The sequence below is a fragment of the Opisthorchis viverrini genome (assembly GCF_000715545.1).
Source record: "Opisthorchis viverrini unplaced genomic scaffold opera_v5_547, whole genome shotgun sequence".
Lineage (NCBI taxonomy): Eukaryota > Metazoa > Platyhelminthes > Trematoda > Opisthorchiida > Opisthorchiidae > Opisthorchis > Opisthorchis viverrini.
Window position 1 is genome coordinate 147,033 of NW_008752210.1, and position 25,497 is coordinate 172,529.

The following is a 25,497-nucleotide window of genomic DNA, read 5'->3' on the forward strand; positions in this document are numbered from 1 at the left end:
CGAATCAAATCTGAAGCTTCCCTGTGATAAGTCGTCATTCGAAGAGCCTTTGAATACTATGACTATGTTACTTGGTTTATGTGACTGAACGTTGTTTGGCGCTACATGCATTCTAACTTTGAGTTAATCGCACTACTGATCAGCAGATCTTGGCCAATATTACCTGGTTGTTCAGTGGGCGAGTTAAGGAACGACCACTATACCGATCAAGTGGAGGGTTTCTTCTTATAAAATGCAACAGATTATCTAAAACACGTCCTTAAAATTTTTCGCATAAAAAGGTAAAAACGACTAGATTCGAAACACAGTAAGTGATTTCAAGCCTCAAACATTGAATCATCCTGAGCTCCTAAGCCAATTGCAAATTCAGGAAACAATTTTCTACGGATGCCATGAAGTGTGGACTTCTTCCTGGAGAAAGACCGACAAGAACACGAATGAAATCGGATACCAACGATATCTTGCGGTATCTCCAACTCGAGTTAGTTCCAATGGAGGGACTTGTGAAATGCTGCGACCATTGCGCGGGGTTTTAGGAATACGGATAAACACAATTTCTAGAACTCTACACACAACTTCTCTATGTTCAACCCTGGGTCCCATGACTACGGGTCGGTCGTGGTTACTGCACACATAGATATCGGGAATTTGGTATCATTCATTTGTGTAATTTTTGCCGCATTTCCTAAACTTAAACAACAGCGCATTGGTTTTCTCGAATATCGTACCAACTCAGCAGGTTTTGCCCCACATTCGGTTGAAGCGAACGATCACAAACAAGCAGTCCACAAGATTCATCAGAGTCTCCTGTCAAAACGGAACTCATATGCAAATGAGCGAATTTCTCTAAATCCGTCCTAATTTCGTCCAAATAGAATATGGGGTAGATGGGAACACGGGGACCGATAACGAAGAATTACAAAATCGGTGGTGAGCTTTCGGAAGATTTCCGACGAACGTATGTAAATTGTGACTTCCAGAATATACATAGTCAACAAGCACGCCCCCAGAGCATAACCACCTACCGTTGATACATCAAAAATAATTTTCTTAGCTCGAGAGTCCTCATGAACTTGACCGAGTTGATGAACATCTGGATCATTGATTTCGGGGTGAATCAACGTTCTACTCGTTAGTCTACATCGACATGTATATGGCATATCTCTAATAGCCAGTTTGTATTTTATGTACCAGTGAATGTACAGAGGCATTGCGCCGAGGAGGGGGTTTATCAGATAAACCAAAATGCACTTTAGCAGACACTAGTACAGGAAACCGTAACTCTTTCATGCACCTTGTTTTTAAAAAAACTGATTATCCGTCTTCTTCTTGAGCGCGTATTCTCGAACTTCTCTGGATATACACTGATTATCAGGCAACTGCAAAATATTGTGATTGATACCCGCCACAGCCCAACATTCTAACCAACCGGAACACAGCGCTGCTGACAGTGCGTCACCATGATGAGGGACTTGCCTTTTTTAGGCTGTGTGGAATCACGAAGAGCTACCAACACCTTTGGCATCTTTCTCTTCTTTCAGCCGCCTGCAACTCCTTGATTGGCGACTGCCCCTACTTGATTATCCGTAAGAAGTGGAAACCGGTCGTTGACTGTCGACGAATTTTCAGCAACCGTATGTGTAGCGCACTACAAACATACATGTATCGCGATATCTCGAATATCGTAGCGACTGAACCATGCGGCGGCCTGGTGCAGCAAACTCAGTTGCTTGGAAATATCACGAACGAGAGATTCATCTGGGTTCCAGGGCGTCTCGAAAAACCAAATTAGCTTGCAAATGAGTGAATATTCGTCAACTCTTGAGTTGTTCGTTCTCAAAGCAAGGCCGTCTGCCGAAATAAACCGTATCTTTTTATGTATGTCGCATCTCGTGGCACTTGACCACTAGCTTCCGTCTCAAGACGGCAGCAAAACATCAGAATCGGTGGATTTCCATCAAATTATGCTAGATCCACTCATGCTTAACCGGGGCGACGGCAACCTTCCGTAGCCACCCTAGGGGTTTGTAAACGGTCCCGATATGAGACATTTGCTCGACCAGGTATGGCTCCAACTTATCCATGACCCGGACATTTGCTTTACATACTTTCTCAATCGCCGAGTGTTTCTACTCAGCGTTGGTCGGTAGACCACTGCCAAATTCGGTAACTCAATTCCTCCGGTTTGGTACTGCTCCGATACGGCAATCACTAGCGTTCGCTTCAACCGTGAACATCTTTCGACGCTGGGCGGTTTACGGGTCAGTTATTGATCCATTATCCGCGTTCTCAGACGCCCAAAAGCCTCATGCGCTTTTACCATCCGATACTGCCCGAGCAAATCCTACATTGGCGCAGCAATCGTGTTGCAATCAACGCGATCCAGCTGCAATATACTGCTCACCCAGGAACCTGCCGTAGAGTCCGCTCGGATTTAAGGACAGCACAGTTCTTGGTGTTCTCCAGCTCGTCTGGCAGTGAACCAACCGTTCGTGTCTCACTTTACATCCCATCGATGCCAAAGCACTCCAAGTTGTCGTTGAATGAACGGACCCCAAATCGGGTTGCAGGTGTCCTTCAGGTTGTTGACATTCTGGATTCGTCCTAGCACTCCAGATATTTCACGGTGTTGAGCTTACGTTCCGAATGCAGACAACTATCTGTCAAGGTGGAGGACCGGGAGAATACAGCGCTCACGGTTGAGAAGATTCTACGGTAATTTAAACAGATGTCGAGTCGTTTGTCTTGGTCACTCACAATATCCAAAGCCTAGATGAGTAATGTCAATCATTTTGCTCACTTTAGATCAACCACGGATACTGCGCTCTTGACAGAGTTTGCAGCAACTAATCGTTTATCATATAAAAGTGGTCGAGTACGAGGATCTTACTTCTTGCCGCGGCTAGGCACGTAACACTTGTAGCAGCGGCCCGTTCGAGCGTGCCTCTGTAACTTTGTCTTTCTGTGCAAGCTGTTCATCAAGTTAATGCATTTTGTTCGTCAGCCCCTCCACGTTTGAATCATCCCTGTTCTCCTGCGACTGCAACGTGGCCAATGTCGCCCGTGGCAGATGCCCCAGGTGTTCTACACTCAGCTGGTTAGTTGCTATTCGGAAAATATGTGAGCAGGATGAGAGTGTGAATTATATAAGTAATACTTATCATGCAGCGTTCTTAAATTACTTTGTAAGAGAAATAATTAATGGATGCCATTAGACGGCAAGTTCAAACTTCAAAAGAATTCCCGTGCTTCAAATCCGTCAATACGTCACTCCACAGATCGTACTTCTAATTCGGTGGTTGAAAATTTGGGAAATGCGAATCTTGAGGACGGAAGAATTCCATATATTCATGCTCTCAAGGGCGAGCGGTGTGGTTAATCTGCGGTATTATAGGATATATTCAACTTGACTGTAAATCCAGATCCGAATACTGACGTGAAATCATTAGCTGGAAACATCTCCATCTACTATGTCCCGAAATTCGACACATGTTTTTCAAACTACTCCTTGTCAAAAGCAATTCCATTGTTGACGCAGTTGGAGTTGTTGGAGCAGGACATTCCGTACCACTAGTTTGTAGTTGCACGGTTCGTGTGAAACTTTCCCAAGGGACATTTGTCAACTGTATTTTTTTGGTTTCAACCTCCGGACGTTCGATTACAGGATTCAAATTCCTGTGCTCACTGTGAACTAGTATCACCTCATTGACCTCTGTGAATGAGAATGTACTAAAACAACTGAATCTTGAATGTTCTATGGCTACTGGTGTCATTCGTATACCCAAGGTGGGACTCAAAGTTACAGGGGAGCCTATATTCTTTAAGAGACGAAATGTTCCATTTCGCCTACGGGAGCCCGTTCATCAGGCATTAAATTCAATCTGTGCAAAAGGAATATTGACTCATGTTTAATCATTGAACTGGGCAAAACAGGTAGTCACCCCAATGAAGGCTGATGCTATTACTCCGAGAATTTGTGGAGACTACCGGCTAACGCTAAATTAGGGCGGCAATTACAATGTACATATACAATGTAATAGCCTGATGATGCACCGTATCGTCTATAAGGTTCAAATGTGTTTTCAAAAATCGATCTAGGAGATGCCTACTTTCCAATAAGAATGGACGAAGCCCTTAGTAACCTGACACTGATCAACACACCCTTCGGGTTATTCCGGTACAATTTCCTTCACTTTGCTTTGATAGTTTCATCAGCTGTATTTCAGCAAGTTATGAATACTATTGCAAAAGATTTGGAGGGTGTTGAGACGTACCAAAACGACGTCACTGTGCACGCTGATGACAAAGCTACCCACGATGTGCGTCCGTTGTCTTCACTGAGTTAAATGTAGCTATTCATCCTGATAAATGCACTTTTGGTGTCCCATCATTTCCATGCCCTGGGTACATTGTGGATGGCAGCGGTTTATACCCGGATACAAACCGTCTGTCCTCTTTGGTAAATGTACCATCACCAACTAATCTACAAGAACTGCGTTCAGTTCTAGGAGCAGTCTAATAATACTCCCGTTTCATTCCTAATTTCGCCAAACAGGCAAGTTTTCTGTTTCATGTCACATCTTCCAATCAATTTTCTTGTTGCATGCATGTTGCGTGCACTGCTTGGTTATCTTCAGACTTCAGCTGTTCTGAAACTAGTTTCCTCCAAACATCATCCTGCCATCATTGAACGGAGGCAATCTTTCAGCAGCGTGGTACACCAGTGATCTGCATTTCCCGTCGACTTTCAAAAGCAGAACGTGGATATTCTCAGCTTCATCAAGAAGCACTTGCGGTATGCTGGGCTGTCAAACGGCTCCATAAGTATCCGTTCAGATTAAACTTTACCATTATTACTCATCACGGGGCTTTGAAGTTCTTGTATCATCAAACAAAATCTCTGGCGAAGACATCTACCGTTATGGTGTAACGGTGGATCATTGCAATGAGTTCATACACCCGCAGGATTATTCATTGGAGTGCAAAAATGAATCCTCATGCCGAATTCTCGTCAAGGATTACATCATGCGACTCTGATTCAAACAGTTCCAATTGTTTGTTGATTCAACGATTACCAGTCAAGCAAGTTGCGCTTGTTGCTGACACTAAAATATATTTTGCTCCAATTCTTTCTGCACCGCGACGTTGCTGGAAGCAGCATAAACGACGACAATTTCCTGCATTTTACTGTCGCCGCATATCGGCATATATTCATTAAGGGCTGCCATACTGAGATCGTAATGTCCGTCCCTGGTTAATCGAGCAACGTGATAATTTGACGCTAAGCTGGGACAACTCGCCTTCCAGGGCAGAGCAATTTCATGACGTCCATCCTTCAGTCTCAGCGAAGTCTCTGCAGCGTCGGTCGTGGCCTCGAACCTTGAATCAAGACTGTCTACCACATGACATCTGAGCTGGCTTATTTGAGCGAACCTGGCCTTTGTATTATTTACCGGCCCAAAAGGGACTCATCTGAGTGGTGTTCGATTAGCGTAAGACTCGTATGGCCTGCCCGTTTGGCTTTCAAACACCCAAGTGCCATTGGTACATGCATCCCGATCAAAAGAGATATTGGTTTGCTTCTGGCAAATTCGAACGGGAATCCTTTCAGGTGATCCTACTTCGACCACTGCTCTCCCGTTGGTAAGATTTGAATAATCAACGGGAGCTGACGAATGGTCCATGCCTTGTTAGATTACGGCGTTTCGGTCGGGGGCGATATATCTATACCGAACTGACCCGAGTAGCCGACACTTAATTCTGACCGTTGAGGGTGGCACCGCTTATGTTTGTGGGCAATCCCGATAGTCCGAGAATCAAGTCTGAGAATCAGCGTCGTGCAGTCTGAACCACTGTCAGGAAGTGCGTTGACCCTGCAGACTGTACGGGGACCACGAGGAGTTACAAGCAGTACGCCGGGCGCCACGGTTTTCCGTTTACATGATCCGCTGACATAGTTGGCACTGTGGTCTGAGCGGCATTCTTCCTGGCATGTTGACCCCACTACTTAGCTGAATGCTGAGTGCGCATATGGAACAATGCGTGGTGTAGACCTTCAGCGCCATTAGGACCGCAACATCGGTTTGAACGGCACTGCTTCGCGTTATGTTTCGGCTTGAGGCAAATTTCACAAAGTACAGCTTGCAGACGAACGGTGCAAGGGAATCAGCGTTCAAGCGAATGGATTGCGAGCATTGATCACGATAGTGCATTTTACCACAGTGCACGCACAGACGGTATATCGTCGGGCTATGTTCTCCATTACAAGACTTGTTAGCCGCGGAAGTCGTCATGAGTGTGGTGAGCCTTGGCGATGGTATCGTCACAAGGCTGTGGGGGCGTTCTGACTTACTGGTGCTCGGTTGTGAAACATTTGGCAAATAGGACTCTCTACCTGATAATGAATCTGCTCGGTCTTGAACATAATCAGTCTGGTCAACGAAACTGGGCACTCGGTTATTCCTGAGGAATTCCGAAGCTCGATCGAACCACTGCGACTGGATGGCAGTCGGGAGACGGTTAATGATATCACCTATGGTTGTTCTGGTTTTGAGCTCGAATGAGTAATTCAGTTGTGAGAGTACTAACCAACAAGCTTTCATCGTGTCAGCTAGCATAAGTAGTTAACCGGCATCGTTCGGCTTGATAGGTGGCCCAGTTGTAATAGACGCAAAGTATTGTCTTGCGATAACCAAGGGGTTGCCGTATCTGCGACCCAAGAACTTCCAGGCTTCTTAGTAGACGCGTTCCGGCCAAAGTATTGTACAGTGATCGATGGCTTCCAGCGCTTCACTTTCGCATTCATAGATCAAGAAGGCCAGATGATTTGCGGGATCCGTAGCGTATTAGGCGTCCCCCCTGGTGAAAACCCTCAAAATCTTCCAGTAAGTCAGAGGGTTACCATCAAGCTTTGGTACCTTTCTCTGAGGCATACACATACATAAGTGTAACAGTTCCGGAAGTTGTGGGTACGCTGTGGATGTCACTGTGGATTCTTTGGAGGCGTCACATGATAGTTGGGGTGACAGCCTCATTGCGGTCAGCTGGACAGGAAGGAGGTCCATCGGAGATTTGGAGTCTTCTATCAGTAGCGGTAGCAATACTCTGGAGGCTAGCCATCTCTGGACGGATTTTGGCCCTCCCCATTTCCAGCCATGCAGCTCCGTCTTTCAGATCGATGGAAAGCACTCTTTCGGGCGTCGGTGGGAGGTAATCGATGGGAGGATGGTCGGCGGAATGTTCGTCCGATAAGGTGAAATATCGGTTGAGTTTGCGTTACTGATTAACTGCATGATTATTGTTTAACTTTGTAAGATCCGGACGGCAGCCTGTCTCACAGAATGATTTGCGTGTTAGATTATACGCAGTACGTAGCCAGTAGTCGATAGGAGCAGACAGATATGGGACAGCAGATGATGTATTCAGGACTGACAGGAACTGGATCTACAAACGTATTAGTAAGCGACATGAATTAAGAAAACGTACAGTCATAACGCAAACAGCGGGAGCAGAAAATAGTATCCCGCGCAGTAGGGATTCTAGAAGCACATCAGGTAAGCCCCAACCTATGTACAAGCATACATATAGGAGCAGTCTGACAGCATGATTTGGATGTATGGAGAAGAAACTGCACAGAATTCAGTACGTTTGGGACGTGACGGGCTGTCTCTCGGCCGGCGGTGCGCGCGGTAGCTCGTCACGCGACTAGTCAGATTGCGCGGTTTCAGCCAGTGAAAACAAATTTTAACAAAGGCTATCCGTCAGATGCCGGACATGGGTAATACAAAATAATTGGCCGCCCGGGGGTGAGGTAGATGGGTAGTAGATGGCACACTCGTCTGCCCTCCGGAGGCTCGGGATTCGATACGCGGTCGCTCCGATTTTCCGTCGAGGTGAACGCTCGAAAATAGGCGCAATCGAGACTAACTTGCGAACAATGACATATGGGCAACAAATTATTAACAGCAGTTACTGAGTGATAGACAGATCGTAAGTAGGAAAGAAGCAGGGGAAAACGAGCAGCGAGGAAACAAAAACGCCGTCAGAATAAACAGGTGTAAGTCACATTACTCGTGAGTAGTCAAAAAAAGAGGAAAGTTTCCCTTGTTGATTCACAAGGGGAAACAACACCTGTGAGCAATCTACGAGGATGCCTCTGCGCCATATCAATACATGGGTCAAACTGGATTCAATGCATGCCGAAAGGAATTCCGCCGGCAAGTTTTCGCGCTATGTGGTGCGAGGCAAACAAATCTACATGGGAGGAGGAGTGCCAATGTATGAAAATTTCAGCACAGAGGGAATATAAATGGCACAGAGATTTTCTGGTCCGGTAATCAGTTGAGCCTGGTTTTGAAATGCTTACGGAGGACACCTGCTGTATCTCAGTCCGTCAGCAATCTGCGAAGATGTGTTCGCGGGATATGAGTGCAGTTAGCGAATTGGAGCCGTTATATGCCAAAACGTACGCCGTAGGCAAATTGTCTCACGAACTGCTTAAATGTACCCCTAGGCAGTCGCAGCCAGATATGAGGGCAAATGTATGAAGATGACTGCCCAAGGTCAATATATATTGCACAGAGATTTTGTGGTCCGGTAATCAGTGGAGCCTGTTTTTTGAAATGCTACCGGAGGTCACCTGCTATATCTAAGTGAGCGATCTACGGGAATGTGTCCAAAAATATTAATTTTTTAAGAAACACAATATTCTTGGGATTGCCTGAAGAAACTCTGCGATATCTGTGGCCTACGTTGACGCGCATAGCTTTAGCTGTGTTCTCCAATGTCGATGCTACACCGCACCAAAACCAACCTCGTCAATGAAACAATAATGACACAAACTTGCTGCTCTCATGCGTGGAAGCATACAACACAAACATACAGGGAGCCTCCCGGCTCTTCACTTTCAGCATGCAAGGCTTTCATCGAAAGTCTTCTTCGTCACGCACTACTCACCGGTCAAAGCTCATAGTTGTGCTCCGGGGACAGGTGACCAGCTCTCTTACATACAGCTTTTACCCTAGATTGTCCCAGTATCGTCCAACCAAATAATAACCTCCAGGAAATCAAGACCACCATCTAAGAAGTTACACACCCGCCGGTCTTTACGTGTTTCGTTACTCTCACCACGCCGCATCTTAGCCTACATACAGTAAACTCTCCTGCCTCAGATAGTATAGTTATATTGGCAACCTTAGCTTGACTACACTATTGAGTGCAAAACTATCCTTATCGTGTCTTGCTTAACCACCTGGTGTCACCGCCATAACTGTGGTAGACGTTCATTTTCCCCCTATTAAAGTACTATATCCTATCTGATGACCCTTATAACACCCTAATTCTTATTGACCTCATCTCATTTCACCTTTGTCCCAAGCTTCGACCCGTGGTAATACACGCTTTGGACGACCTGTTTGGCCGTTGTCCAGTCCACACGATTTCTGCACTACTAACGAAGAGACCCCGACCTGAAAAAAAAGAGAAAACTGCAACAAAAAATACTTGGCGCAGTAACACATTAGTTTTGCTAATCTGAAGAAACCCCCTCACAAACGCACAACATCGGGCCGATCACAGGAATGCACAGCTCAGCCGAACTAGCACCATCACATCGTCTGTCACAGGGCTGTCCAGAAATCCAACAATTTCAGTACAGTGATGGTACGGCACCGTCAATTCCGGTATGATAGCACACCCGCATTTGTTCCCTCCATAGACTGACCGCGCCCTCTCGCACACACGTTCCCTTACCGGCAACCACAATCAGTCTTGATACGTAACCAGCCACCACCAGGAGGCGTTCATTGCAATCAGTCGAAAATTCTGTCGGATATAAAGTTCTCGTCGATCTTTATTCGTGCTCCTCACCAAGTAAGTCAAAGTACCGTTCTACCGAGGAACATTTATGCTCGACCCTGCTCCATTAGCAATACTAGTGAGTCGCTCAAGGCTCACTGCACGCTGTGATTCTGCGTTTTCTACTACCATTTGCCCGTATTGCATATTACTCCACTTCACCATCCCCAATTACGGTTTCTATGGCCAAACGCCCAAAAACCCGTGGCCATTAAGCCATAGTGACGACTTTGGGATTTCGTTCAAATTGGTTGCGGCAGTTCTACTGCCTTTCTAGATCCATTATTCCCGCTCCACACTTCCTGCAGCTTGAAGTTATTATTGTTTTTTCACGTACCAGGCAGCAAGCTCATTGTTATGCTTTCACCCGTATAGTTTTTTGCCCGCCACTTTTAAGTCCTAACGTTCATTTCTTGTGTCACCTGATGTGTTCGCCATAGGAGATAAAGGGCCCTTATAAGTTTTGCTCCATACACATGCCATCTCAAGTATGATGAGGACAACTTGGTTAATGCCCACTGCTTACGTCAGCGACAAATTTTCAGGAAATTCCCATTATTCAAAACCCACATCAGCCATGCTCTTAGTATGACTGAAATACTAGGATAATGCCTGACGGTATGCTACACGCTAGTTGAAAATAAATATTATTAACAATAATACTATTGTTTGCGCGATATCAGTATACGGGGCGGATCAGAGCCAATATAGAAGGAATGAAAGCCATCGTCTATTATCTCACGAGCTCCGTAAATGGGGCGCTAGGCAAGCGTACTCTCATCGGGCAAAAAATCCAAATGTATGAAGATTGGAGCCCAAGGTCAATAAGTATGGCACAGAGATTCTGTGGTGAATTAATCAGTTGAGTCTTTTCTGTAACGCTTTTGTTATATCGCAATATACGAGCAATCTTCGAGAATGCGTTTGCGCGGGATGAGTATACGGGGCGAATTGGAGCCAATATATGCCGAATTGAATGCCGTCGACAAACCGTCTCACGAGCAACGAAGATGGAGTTTGGGCAGTCGTGGCCACATGGGTCGATAAATGCCCCAGCCACCGAATCATCCTTTGCTCCCGAAGCAAAATGAACATACAAAAGCTGCTTTCTACAGCGAAGCTAATTTTTTCCCTTGTTTTTGGGGAGAGACGTAGAACACGAACGCGAGTTACATCGCTGTACCCACCATATCTCGCAGCGTCTCTAACGTGGGTTTGTTTCAAATAAGGCTTGTAAAAATCTGTGATCTTTGAGAGAGATTTTAGAGCTATGAATAAATACAGTCAATTTTTATCACTTTACACAAAAATTTTCTACGTTCAAACCAAGGTCTAATGAAGTCTTTTCAGTGTAATTCCGGGTCGGTCATGGTTAAGGCTTGTCCAGATATCGGGCCTTTGTTAGTATTTATTTGTTTAATTTTTACCATCATTTTGGATGAGACTGCAATTCTATACGAGAGAAGCTTGGTTCTGTATTTGGATATATCGTTCTGCAAATTTAATAAGAGCTTGTGCTTGTTGCGCTGGGTACAGAAACATCAACTGAATCATTGCCAACCACCTACAATGCCTAAGTGGGCGAATAATTTGATCAATTTGGGTATTCAGTTTCGGATGTAATCGAGTTTTCGAAAATTTACGTAACTGCATCGGTGACTGCAGTGAGATAAGCTATCGCAAGGCCTTGTATGTACTAATTTCTTTCATGTGGCATTCGTTAGATTTCGGCGCTCCCATTATCGCTTTTGGTGCAGGTATTTTTGGAAAACATCATGTTGCAACGTGGTAGCGCAATAAAAACTAGATTTCTTGTGAAACCACACTGTTCATTCGTACATCACTATCCAATTCAATTGGTGTGCCCTTTAACCATTTGATGCCATCCTCTCTCTCCTGCTTCATACAATATACAGTGCTTCGGCAGTGGAATGGTAGGAAAATTTCAGTGATTTGATAAGCTGCGGTGATGAGATGAATATGGACACTTTTTTGTTTGGGAATAGGAGTTGAAATGAATTACGAACGTTTGTGACCAATGATAAGTCTTTTTGGTGAAAGGTCTTGTTCCAACCAAAGTCAACCTTTTTGCTACCTGTAAAAAACCCCGTAAAGGACAGTTTTGCCGTGACATTGAAAAATGTACTCATTCAGTTGATGATGTAATCATTTGTTTACTACTCGAAAGACACTGCGCTCTACACTGAGATGGTATGAAACAGCATGAAGTTGAACACACTCCACGATAAGCGAGATTTTATACGTTTCGGAATGGCTTGGAAACAATCGGTAGTTAAACTGGATATTGCGCCGATCGTCATTCAACGGAAGTCAAATCACAGGCTCCTCGTTTGACGACTTATCAGAAGGAAGTATAGGACGTCTTATGAAAACTATTCTTCCTTCCACCTACTTGTGGATTGCTGATAGTATGGAGAGGTTGCGACAGTCCCAATTGAGATTGCGTCCAATCTGTAAGGCCAGACTATAGCGCCGAGCCGAGAAGCGCTCACAACTACCGCATTGAAAGAATCTCCAGGAAGAGTCAACCGCGCAAATACCCGGAGACCAAACAATTTGCTTTGCTGATAGTATGTATGCCGATGCCGACCATGTAGCTTAAACCTCCATGAATCCTGGTCCTCAGCAGGTGAAAATAAATTTATTGTCACATCAATTGGAAAATGTTTGAGAAGTCATCGTTTCGGAGAGGTTTGGTAAACAGTCGGTGGGTTAATTGCTGGGCAACGTTTCGCTTTTGTCACAAACGCTTCGTCAAGCCAACTGAGTAAGTTAATTGATTGGCTTTTAAGCCAGTCTGGGAACCACTCCGTGAGATTTCTCATGACTAGCCGACCTGATGAGTGCTGGGTGTTCAGTCTGATGTTCCTGTTTGTTGGATAGTGGGGATGACTAACATTTACGGTAGATTGATTAGGGGAGGATCTTGCTTCATGCTGAATCCGAATATTTCGCCCTTTCGTTTTCAGACTACGACAGTTTGATGGAAAATTCTTCTTGGGTCATTCACAGATTTTGTTTACCTTTGTTCATCAAAGGTTCCGGGACCATTGGTTTGGGGATGAGGCGAGTGTTTGGTAAATTGGATCTAACTCCGGTTGGATTTTGCACATTTAGACACAGACCATGTTGCTGATAACTGTACACAGCGTCGTATCATCTAGGCTAATTTAAGTCAGCACTCTACTCAATTTCAAACTCTACCCACACCATTCTATTCACGCTGGGATCCCCTGGGCGGTTTCCACCGCCCCGACCATCAGTCGCTTTGGTGTGAAGATTATCCCCGTCTCAGGATGTCCACATTTTCCAAATCTTTCCTAGCCCCCTATGTAGTGCATGTCCTGCCATTGCCGGAATTTAGCTATCGTCTAGTGTTCATCCATTCTTCTCGGTTGTCCAATAATAGACCACTTATGCTCACCAATTCCGATGTGAAATTCCCAGGCTGCCTACAAACCTATATATACCTTCGTACAGTCGTTACATTTTATTTTGTATACACAGTGCCCAGTCCTATCAATCGGGAGCCGATCCTTCGAATGCACAAAAATCGAGCGTACAGTCTTTCCCTTCTAGAATGCTACTCTGATTTTGGCCGTATTCAGTAGCGTTTTAGAGGCATCAGCTGTGCCTATTTTGCATGGAATGGCCGCTGTTCAGCAACCTCGTGAGTAGTTTCCCTTATGAAAATCTACTGCGATATCTCGAAAATCGTGCCAACTGAAACAGGAGACGGCCTGGGTGCAGCACGTTCATTTGAAGAAAAATCATATCATTTGAGTTTCTCGTGAAATCCAAATTGATTTGCAAATAAGTGTATTTCTCGAAAACAGACCAATTCTGGTTCAAGTAAAACATATGGTGGACGAAAACTCGGGGAGTTCGCCTACTTGATGAGGTTCAAGAAAGAGGAAACACGTCGTGGGCTGTCGAAGAGTTTTTTGAAACCTTGAACGTAAGTAAATTCAAATCACTGTACACAGCGCAATGACAACGATGTACGTAATTTTCAGGAATTACTGTCTTCGACTCGCTGTTCTGGAAGCACCACAGAGGAGAGCAGGTCATCTACTAGCTCTTTACGCGTAGTCATTTTAACAGATGGATACTCTGGTAAAGGAGAACATCGTCTGCATCGGGCGCTGATTGTTGTTGGGCCTTGATGTAATCAACAATACTCGTCTTAGTTGCTGCTTATTAAACCCATGATGTATTCCCTAGATCTCAGTCTCTTTTCTAACTCAAGTTGTGGTGCTCTTCGGTTGACCTCCTCTGTACACTCTGCTCTCACTCTCTTAAACATCGCTGAATCTATACTAGCATATATTGCTCCTGGATGTGCTGATTAATAGTTTACGACCGCGAATTTAAGACCGCCTAATTGACTAGAGCGCGAAATTACTAACTGGAAGATCCGTGGTTCGAACCCGACCTCCGTCTTTCGACTTCCCCTGTCTAGGCTTGGGCAACCTGGCAGTATCCCAGTCCTCGTGCAACCTTCCAGTGGCATGGCAGCTAGACACCGAAAAGGCTCTACAAACTATCGATTTTTTGCTGATTTCCGGTGAACGTTTGTTTTAAATTTCCACCCGTCTTGTGTGTCATTCAGTCAGGGTAAGCTGGTGTGCACAAAGGGGACTCTGGCGCCATGCTAAACCTAATGTGAGTTCAAAGTGTTCAGATATTGAAAGAATTCAGTCAGCCGATCCCGTTTTATTACATCTGCGTAACACCAGAAAACCCTTGATGAAAACTCGAATTGGTTTAAAGCTTTCTGCTCAAAGTGTCCCACCTAAATGTGGGCCAAACTCGTGGATATTGGTGATCCCAAGACTAAACCCTGTTCTTGAGGGTATATATTTGATTGATGTGATTCTTGAGATTTTCGAGGAACTGACTTCGCCACAGCTCACCGATAAGGAACACAACGGGCATGATGCATCGCGCAATTTTGAATTGAATTGAATTGAACTGAATTGAATTGAATCCAGGCTTTCGGATCAGCATTGGTTGGGCAGTCATCATCGTATGTTTTTGCTTGACGGGTTGACTGTCTCAGCGTCCAATCGGTAACCGGATTTTTCTCGAGTGTACATTCCATCTGAATGTAAGTTAGATAAGTGGGTCAGTCATATTGAAAATAAAGAGACTCTATTGTCTAGACCTGTTGCAGTCATCCATCTAGAATTGCCATTCCGCTGTAGGCATGCAGGCAACCAGCAGCTGCACCCGGGGGCGGCGGAAGACTTAGTGGATTGGTCCTGGTTGTTGACAAGTTCACGCTTTATACGAAGCCGTGAAAAGCAAATGGTTATTGAAAACACATTGATTCAATTCACTTCCGGCCGCCCACAAACCAAACAGGCTATCATGTTCAGGTGAGCCTTCCGAATTCTAAAGTGTATTTTAATCAATACAATGACTACCATTGGAGCATCAATACTAATTTCAGCTTATATGGCTTGTAAGGTTTGATCATCACTTCCTGATCAAAACAATATAAAAGAAACTCTTGCCGCGCACAGCCACAATTTGGAAAATCAAGAACCGAGGTGACAGAAAGTGATGAAATTACAGAGCAACCTTCTACTGGTTTGAAACAGCCCATCCAATGGTTTTCATGAACTTGTACTTTTATGTAAACTAAAACCATGGGGAAAAGTAAATTCCTCGGTTTAAAGCTTTGCGCGACATTCGGTGTCACCAACTTCGATCAACCATAAGTGTCACGAAATCGACGATTTACGCAGTGAATAAATATCAAGCTTTTGAGAAGTTTCCATTCTGAGTCCAATCAGTTTGGCAGGCCTTATCTTGACAAACACAAATTTGCCGAATACACATTTCCACTATGACCTTTCAATACTTAACATCGTATTGATATCCCCGTGGACCAAAGTTGAATTAAAGGTACTCATTAGCCAGCCGCTAACTGAAACCAGTTTGCAGACTCAGTTTGTTGCTCAGTACTGTCTGAAGCACACGGGCGCTCAATCAAATGATCCACATTCGTTTTAGAAAACACCACAAATCATCAATATGCAGGAATTGTTCAGAAAGGTTTGAGCAAATGATCGGCCATTGAACAAGCTGATCAAAATGGTTGATCATACCCCGATTGTCATAAAATTTGTACCGCGGGCCTATCAGATGTTTTGGTGGATAGCTTTTCACACCATCGTCATACATTTGTAAGGCAAAGTTCAAATCACAGGGGAGGCACAGTATAAAATTCCAGGCACAGGAAGCTTCAAGTAAGCCGGTAAATGATGCGTTGTTGTTCGCTTCTTCTCGCGTTCCTGTTCTGCATCGATCACGTTCCATGTTTGGAAGCCACCGGTGTCCACAATTGGTCATCCAAATATAACAAGCTGTTAAAGAACTTGGTTGTCCAGGCCGCTGGTTCCAACACCCGGGAAAATTATCGACATCACGTAGGGTTCTGGTGGTTTTTTATTGGATTGGGGCTCAGAAGTTCACCTAAATCCCGCAAGAAAGGGTTTTCATAGTGTAAGTTTGCAATAATGGTCCCCCAAACAGTTGTGTCCTACCTAGATTTCTCCGTGACTATGACATTTCACTCTAAATGACGGTGAGATCAAGTAGCGTGTATTTGGAATAAACATAGAAATCCATCTTGGTCAAATTCGTTCGTCCGCTCGTCTGTCATTTGCATCGGGTTGTATGAGAATCATATTGAAAATTTTACACAAAATCAGTGCGTGTGCATCCATTCTTAAGATTCAGTTGGCAATAATTTATAGCCACTGAGTTTCGCCACGATATGGCTATCTATCCAGTACACAAGCGAACGACAGATTCGGACGTATCTTCGAAGTCAAGGAATACCAAGATATTAAAGCTTCAGTGAGCAGGTCGCTGTTCGGACACTTGTCTGAATGTGGAACTTCCGTGCACACAAGCCCCTCCAGAGTAGAATCATGCTTCCCGTTCATGTGATAATGCATCCGAATGCTGTTTGAATAACTGATACTCCACCGAGTATGGATTATCCTGCTCTATCTGCTTAACTTCTTTAGCCTCCATGCTCCGCTCCGCCGCAATTCATCAATTCACCTGTCACTGTGTTCTCATTCAGGCGGAAGTTTTTCACGCGTATCAATTGGTGCGTAAAAGCAATGTTCCACCGGAGAATATAAATATCTTCGCCTACGACGATATTGCAAACCATACCAAGTAAATATCGCGTACAATTTTTGCTACATGTTAACAAATTTGAGTGTAGAAACTCGCTTCGTTTTTTGGCTTCAACACGTCTCGTGGTTTTTCCGTCATATCAGATTTCCTTTGGTTGAGGCGTTTTCATGACCGTAGACGCCATAAAACCATGACGCATGCAGCACATATTGATGATATCCATGATGACGACGATTTACTCGTTTCAGTCTTGATTTCAGCAGTCTGAAATGATTCACATTGGTATCTTGATGCCGTTTCAGTGCTGCTGCTGATGATGATGCTGACGTCTACGATTGATGTTATGATGATGATGATGATGATGATGATCCGGATGATGAAGCTGATGATGATGATGACGACGATGATGATGATGATAATGATGACGATGACGGCGATGGTGATGAGTCGGAAGATGATGATGATGATGATGATGATGTTGATTCGGATGATGATTGTAATGATGATGAAGATGATTCGGAAGATGATGAGGATGATGAGGATGATGATGAGGATGATCATGATGATGACGATGAGGATGCTGATGATGATCAAGATGATGAGGCTGATGATGACGTTCAGGATGATGATGATGATGATGATGATGATGACGATGACGATGATGATGATCAGGATGATGATGATCTGAATGATGATGATGATGTATCCTCGTTTAATTTTTCAGTAAACTCAACGCAATCACATTGCTATCTAGATGATTTAGTACATCAAACGGCTAATGATTTCGAGCAAATAATAAGCGGACAATTTACTACGCTGAAAACGTTTTGTACTGCAGCAGAATAGGAGGAAAATCTTTGAATGTACATCTACCTAAACGGATTACGTTTTCGCAACAAATCCGTAGTTCTGTTTGTTGGGCATTCTAGGAGGATCATTGGGGAATTCCTAAATTATTTCTGCGTATAGGATTACTAATCACACTCAATCGAATGGTTGACAGAAGGTACACTCGGCGTTGTGAAAATTCATTCGAAATGAAGCACGGGAACCAACATCCAACAGCACTAATGAGCCTTTCATTTCTTTCTATTCGACCTATATGTTAGAAAAAATCCACTGCCAATATTCTTTCTTTTATTCCCGGTATCCGGTTAGTGGCAAAGTGTTCCATCAATACTAGGACATACATGTCTACAAGGGTGTGGTGATTGACTACCATGGGAAAGTAAACCCGTGTATTACTGCGACGCAATCAAGTGAATTGCTGCATCATTTCACCGTGTAGCACAAGATGCAAGTAAAATGACAGTGCGGATCAAAACGCAATACAACTCGCAGTGCAGTTTATTCAGTTTAACTATGTTACAGAATGGTCAGTCCGCTTGGACGAACACTATTCGTAACACTGATCACAGAGAACTCTCAGGCAGCCCATGACCGAGTTCAACATTCTGCTGTTGTGCGATCCAGTAGGCTAGCGTTGTTGTCAAATGAACCGTGAAAAGTGCACGAGGACGAACAATGCCCGAATAGCTTTCTCCGAGGAAATAACGTTTGATATCCCGGGACAGCACATCCATCTAAAGAGTATCAAAGATAAGAGATTCCCAACTGTGGTTCCATTGAGTGCTGATGAGTGCTACTCACGTACGTGTATGTTGCATTCCCTAGCTACTGAGGTAGAGATGAGGCCTACCTGGTGGCGCTTCCTGGTATTCCATGTTCAACTCAACAAATAGCACTAGGCTCGAGGAGCAAATACAGATGCCATGCTTGGCAAACGGACGAGTAATCGAATTCTTCAGTTATCAGCATACAGCGACCATCGTGAAAATAATATGAATGAAGCTGGAGAGCAAAGCATAGAGTTGAGTTATTTGTGAGATTGCAACTGCATGTTTATTGTGAATAGAATGAGTGTGAGGAACACCATTGTCAAAGGAAAAAGTGGTCATGCATTTTTATCCGTTTAAGGATGTCACTCTGGAGAAATTCGCGAAAGTATCAAAAGGCGATAAGAAACTTGAAGCCAACAAGAAGAAGGTGCTGAAAAGGTGAGTTTGCGCGGAAGTAGATATTCTGGATGCACTGGCTGATAACAGCCAGAATTCTAGTGTTCCAGGGCACTGTCTTCGGATTTAAGTAATGCGCGTTTATTATTCTCGTAAGTAACTTGGTACCAAACTTCTATGAGTAAGCCTGCCAGAAGTCAGGAAAAAGATTTATTTCATCCCTGGGGAAACACGGTTTAAGAGTAAATCATAGGCATCAATCACCACTGTGAACAAGTTTCGGAAATTTACAAATATGCGCAGATTTTAATGGTCTAACTTCTGCTTGGATTTTACAACTTTGGGTCGGTCGATTTTGATTTGCTCGGTTTCAAGAGTTGTTTTAACTCACGTTGTTGGACAACGCAAATAAACACTGTTGTTTGGATGATCGAAATCCAAGTACACGTCATCTATTTTCCTTCAATTTTTGCACTGGCTAGTCTGCTTTTCTCCTTTAACCAGATTCGTTAACAGATCTTGTAAGTAAATGAACTTAAATGTAGTTAAAACATTTTCGATACTGAGTTGAACAAATTCAATGTTTTTATCTCGCTTTTCGTTAGTTGGGATAGAGAAGGAAGGAGAGATGGTCTATGGAATAGGTGATCAAAGGTGATGAACTCATCTGCACAATAAACCAGTTTTATTTACTGAAAGCGTGATCATGGATGTAATCCCGAAAACTCGGGGCTACAACACGAAAGCAATTCAGAAACAACCAATCAAAATGTACTACCGAAACCAGAAGTCGGAGCGAGAGCCAATCGATTGTGGAAAGCCATACTGCGACACAACAGAAATCGGTAAGCGATCAGTTAGACCATGAACAAAAGGTCTTCAGACAGAAACTAATTTTAAACAGCAACCGAATTCGGAGGATGGCAGGCACAACGCAGCACAGTTCAAAATTGACCATTCGGACCCCGAGAAGTACATGCCACATTCAGCCAGTCGCGGCCGTATAATATCAGACAAGTATTTAGTAACTTCTAACCAAACCACTCACTCATGGTGCCACTTCGGTTGGGATTGAAACATTTGCAAGCTGACCAGTACGATCAGAGAACAGAGGAACACCATCTTGATCAACGACCAGCAAAGGGAACATTTCCAGATCAGTTTTAGTTAAGAACATATGGCTTCTGGGATATCCCATGTACAAAACGTAGAATCGCCTCACCTTGGTTGTCATATTTTTCCTCATTAGTGTATGCATTATGTGGATATTTTATTGAAAAGATGTAGTCATGCTGACAAACGCGTGTTTCTGAAACAGCTGAGTGTGACCGTCTCTAAAGGCAAGATGATAAAACTAGCTAAACTGGTAAACTGCCTCAAACCGCCTTTATGAAGTTAAAACCATAGAAGCGACTACATCCCATGATACAAGTGTTAACCAAGAGACGACACAACAATTGATTTTTCATTCCTGTATTCATGTGGCCATGCAAATAGCAGACAAGTGAACGTTAATTTATCTACTGATTATATACAGCAGCGTGTACAAAACAATCTTCCAAACTACGTGTTCGCCATTTCTCCATTTCCGCGGGTTTTTGTTGTGCTTTCCAATGCGCTAAAGCGCAACACAACGAGCTACTCTTCAAGACCACCTTAACCTTTCTGCCCACAAACAACGGTCCTGATGACAACGTGTTCATCTTCTACTCTGTCAATGCTGGGACTTCCCATATTGCCTTCCTAGAAGAATATGTAACTTTAGTTAATTTTGCTAAACACGGTTTTAGCACGCAGTTTTTTCAATCGGAAGGTAAATAGTGAACGGAATGGAAAGGCCTACGTAAACGTATGTTGGCGCATTGACATCGGTAATTCCTTATACATCGAGTTTATAATGAAACTGTTCTACACAACAACCAAAAAATGGAACACAAGCTACGATTTTTGTAAGTTAATCTCAGGAACGTCATCCCCAGGAATTCAAGCATGTTAGGTCTTGTCAAGCTGCTTTAAATGGCACCGTCACATTGATTTTGTTTGACTAATTTTTTGGACGCTCAACCCACGTAACTTCGCAGTCGATCCAGTGAGACTGCTGAGCACACGCATGAGAAGCTGGTGACTGACTCATCTTTGCTTCATCTGGAGATCACGAGAATGTTTCTTCTTGTCTTGCGACAGCTGTATGCCATGGAGTTGAACTATGCCGTTGCCTACATGCATTCAAAAAATATTCAAACAATTGCTGCTGAACATGGAGGCTTACTATTCTGGCTCTATGTGTCTCCTTGTTCTTCCTTCAAATATGGGAATTAAGCAACATAAATTTCTGTCTTTTGAAATAGCATTCAGAATTTCAATCAAATATATGGTTTGAAAGCGGCGTTGAGCAGTAAGATAGAACGAATTTCCAAGCTCGGTTTATGCCTGTTCACTCCGCGGTGTTTTTTGGAAGGGCACATGATTCTAATCTAGAAGCGTTTAGCCGGCGATAGCCGATGATCGCGCAAAATCCAGTGTTCATCCATAATTGTCGCTTCCGCTGCTGAATCAGTTTCATATGGGTGGAGGAAATCATTGTATAACCGGTGCAACCCATGTGATATTTTGGTGTTCCATCGCAGCAACTACCAATACCAAGTCGATACCGTCATTGTAAATTCTAAATGGATCTTTGGTCTTTTATAAAAAGTAAACTTCAACCCATCAACCAACAGGTCCAATGACTTCGGCGTCACAATCTTTGACTCTTCTTTTCAGTGGCATGTTTTTGGGGATTACCGTAAAAAACAGATTATATATTCACAAACATATTTCATTTTGACGGGCTGACCGAAAGAAATCCAAAAACTATCTCACTCATGAGAGTGCTTGGCAACTTCCGCTCAGTTTTGATAAAATGTTAGGAAATGTCAACGACTGCGCTTACCTGATTCGCCACAAGGAGCACCAAAAACCATTCTGTTCTGTCAATGAATCGTCAGCGACGTTCTGAATAGTGTGTTAGGTCGAAACCTCTTGCAGCTTCATTATTTCTGCAACGATTCGGTCGTCGAAAATTCACCTCACTATTTTACGCATCTCTGATATTGACCCACACTATCTGTTCCGTTGTCTGAACACCTAAACCTGCAGGCTGCACGACAACCTCAGCCAAGGAAGATAAAAATCCTGCGATTTTTTGTTTCGACTAGAAAATCGATGTTTTTTTGGCGGACGAATTCACGTATGCTTGGATTACAGATTCAGGAACAGGTAAGTTTTAGCAAAAGTGTCGCGTTTAGCCAAGTCGGCTGTGAATGGCTTGTCCGGTAATATTCAGCAGCCAGTGGTATTCCAGCTGATTCTCAAAACCGCTTATTTTTTTGTTTTCAAGCATGAAGAGTATTTATGGCAATTCAGCCACCACGGCCGTCCGGTGGCCCCAACATAATCAAACCATTGGTTGCATGTCCGAAATTTCTCACCATCATCCGAATCAGATTCGCCTCTGATCTTGCAGAGGGATATGAAAGCGACTAACTGACGTGCTATTGGTGTAATTCTCCATCTACGATGGAGACCGCCTTATTTCCACCGTGATTGGCTGAAGAAGCTGCAAATCATGTCCCCGAATCGACGTTATTTTAGTTCTCGTTATCATTTTTGGTTCAGACCTCCTGAGTAATCGTCTGGTGTTATAGGCGCATTGGAATGATTGTGGTAGGCCAGCAAGTATATTCCCTATCCGTTTTGATTCTTTTCTTTTGAAAAGGGCTTCAAAAGTCTTTTGAATGCACGCTAAGAAGCGTCAATGTTGAATACGGGTGTTGATATTGAAGACGTTTGTTAGGATGATGACGATGATGATAACGATGCCGATGATGAAACCGATGGTGATGATGCTGGTGGCTCTCATGAACGCCTTCCTCTCAATATATCTGTCGAAATGAATCAATATGCCAACGGCGTTCATGTTGTCAGTTTCTATCCATATCGTCTGATATGTCTCGAATGTGTGGGGAATCTCGGGTGTATGCTGCAGGCTAGACCTAGGTTTTACTTCCTGTTCCATTATACATTCTTTTTCCTCTACAAGTAATTTACAATGCTTGTACTGCAGTGAATCATCAGTGTTTTCTTCTGTTTTTGCTACTGATGGTGATGGTGAAGATGATGATGATGAAGATGATGACGATGATGGTGATGATGATGGGAACAGGTCCTTAGAGCATTAAATGCTTTAGATGTTTCGTATGTACAGCGGAGTGCTCACTAATTTACCAGCAGTATGTGTCGTTGCATACCTCGGTTGCCTTAACTCTAGCGATGGTGCCACGGATTAGCCCACACCGGGTCTCCTTGAAGTTGCGTAAGCTAATCTGTCTGCTTCACACAGCTGCCTTTTGTCATTGTCTCCCATACGCGCACAGAATGACATAAAAAAGCGTACACTAGAGGAAACATGCGAGGCGGTAAACAGTAAGACGGGATTAAGTAACGTGATAAAATACGGTGATTTGGTGAGTAATTAAACACCACGGATGGATTCAGTTTGGTCACTTGTGAAAAGCCAAACTGTTATGAAAATCAGTGCATTTATTGAGATGAGAGTTGTATTTCGTTACACGTGAAAGGTGAAGGTCACGGGTGAAAATACTTGATTAGGAACTTCAGGTTCCATGGACGACGTTCAGCAAGGTTGCTACTCCAGGCATCTAGATATCCAAGCCCAGTCACTGTCACTTTTCGGATAACCAAGCAATGGCTTTGTGTGCCTTATGATTCATACGTTCTGTGCTAAGTTACAAAGGGAAGTCGAATATATGTAAATCATTTACAAGTACCTCGGAGAAAGAATAATTTTACACGATGACTGAGACCTCCACCTGAAAAGTTGATTCTTGAGGATCCAGTCAATACATGGTCACGTGATGGGGTTTTTGGGTGATTGAACGATGAATGACGCTGTGTGCTAACCAAGTGAAAGCCAATCACACTGCTGATCAGTCACTCGTGACCGACCGGATATCTGGCGGCTTGTAATTGAGCGCCCTGTACCTACACGAGCAAACGTAGATGATAATGCTATTGACTCGTTGGCCATCAGTGACTGATGACACTGATGTTTGTGATACGGTTTTGGAACTGATGTTCATTAATCAACAAACACTTGAGCACGAAATTGTGAAACTACGGTAACATGTTGCACCGCTTCCTCATTGGAAGGAAGAAGACGCTCTCTTGGTTGATAATGAACCGACAGGTGTTTGTTTACTGTTCGTTTAAGACGATGGGGAGTCTCCCAGTTGGAAAATTCCACGGTCATCATGATCTACTGATGCATCGGAATGACGGGGCAATAGCACTATGTGTACAGCGCGGATTCAACGTTTTGAAATGTCCATTTGAAAAGTCATTTTTTACGCATTGGATGGCTAAGGAACCAAGTGACCACTCCATATTCCAATGACAGTCTAAGAAGTCGCCACTTCAGTGTCAGGGAAACCTACACTCCCATTTAATAAAAATAAACCGTGTTAATTTAGAACTGTCTCAGTACCCTCAATCATAATGATTTGTNGATAGATAGATAGGCAGACAGACAGGCAGACAGGCAGACAGGCAGATACATAAATAGGTAATTGTTTGAATGATTGATAAGTGGATAGACCGATAGATAGACAGATAGGTGGATATATATATATATATATACGTATATATGTGAGAGATAGACAGACAAACAAGTCATTAGATAAGCACGCTTTTAGATGAATTGCAAGGTGCGTGCATAAAGGCAGCGGAGCGAGCGAAAATTAGATCAAACACATGGGGCGTCTGATTATTGCATGTAGCATGGTCAGTGATAATCGAGCGGTTGTTGAAAACCTATCCGTCCAACAGACAATCGTCTAACCGGTTGAAATGATTCGTCGATTTCATGTTTCACTCTCCGAAGGAACGGAGGTGTTTACCACTGACCACCAGCTAAACTCAAGGTGCTAGATAATTCTGCAGTGGGATCGTTGATTCATCAACGATTTTGGTTGGATGTGTTCACGGCATGAAACTACACATGGGGAATCAGGCTTCGTTTCGGATGTTCAGTGAACTCCGTGAAAAGTTTAGTGATGTACAGGTGGATGAATTTCGTGAGTAATTCACGCTAACCTGGCAACCGGGTGATTCTGTGTAATTTCTTCTTAGTAGAAGACAATTCTTCCAATAAGCATTGACAGAGCCCCTGCTAACAATAAGTGTTGTTCAATTGTTTTCATGGTTCCAACCGAATGCTGTAGATAGAACCCCCTTGCCAGGTGCATTAGTTATCAAAGTCTCGACGCTAGATGGAGGCCGAAACCGAGGAGCAACATGAAGCTACTGGGTGAAGGCTGTACCTTGCACTTCAGTTCCGTAGTTTTCTTTCACTTATCCGATTGTTCTCAAAAAATAAGTGAAAGTA

The 25,497-nt window shown here is 43.6% G+C and overlaps 1 protein-coding gene across 1 annotated transcript in view; it reads right to left on the reverse strand.

The window, feature by feature from the left end:
* Window positions 1-18,449: 18,449 nt before the first annotated feature.
* Window positions 18,450-25,497, reverse strand: part of T265_11675 (hypothetical protein) — a gene marked incomplete at both ends in the record, with an annotated part of 40,691 nt that continues 33,643 nt past the window's right edge. The window contains one exon of the mRNA XM_009178389.1: window positions 18,450-18,620. Within this exon, the coding sequence (XP_009176653.1) occupies window positions 18,450-18,620 (171 nt within the window). The remainder of the gene's footprint in view (window positions 18,621-25,497) is intronic.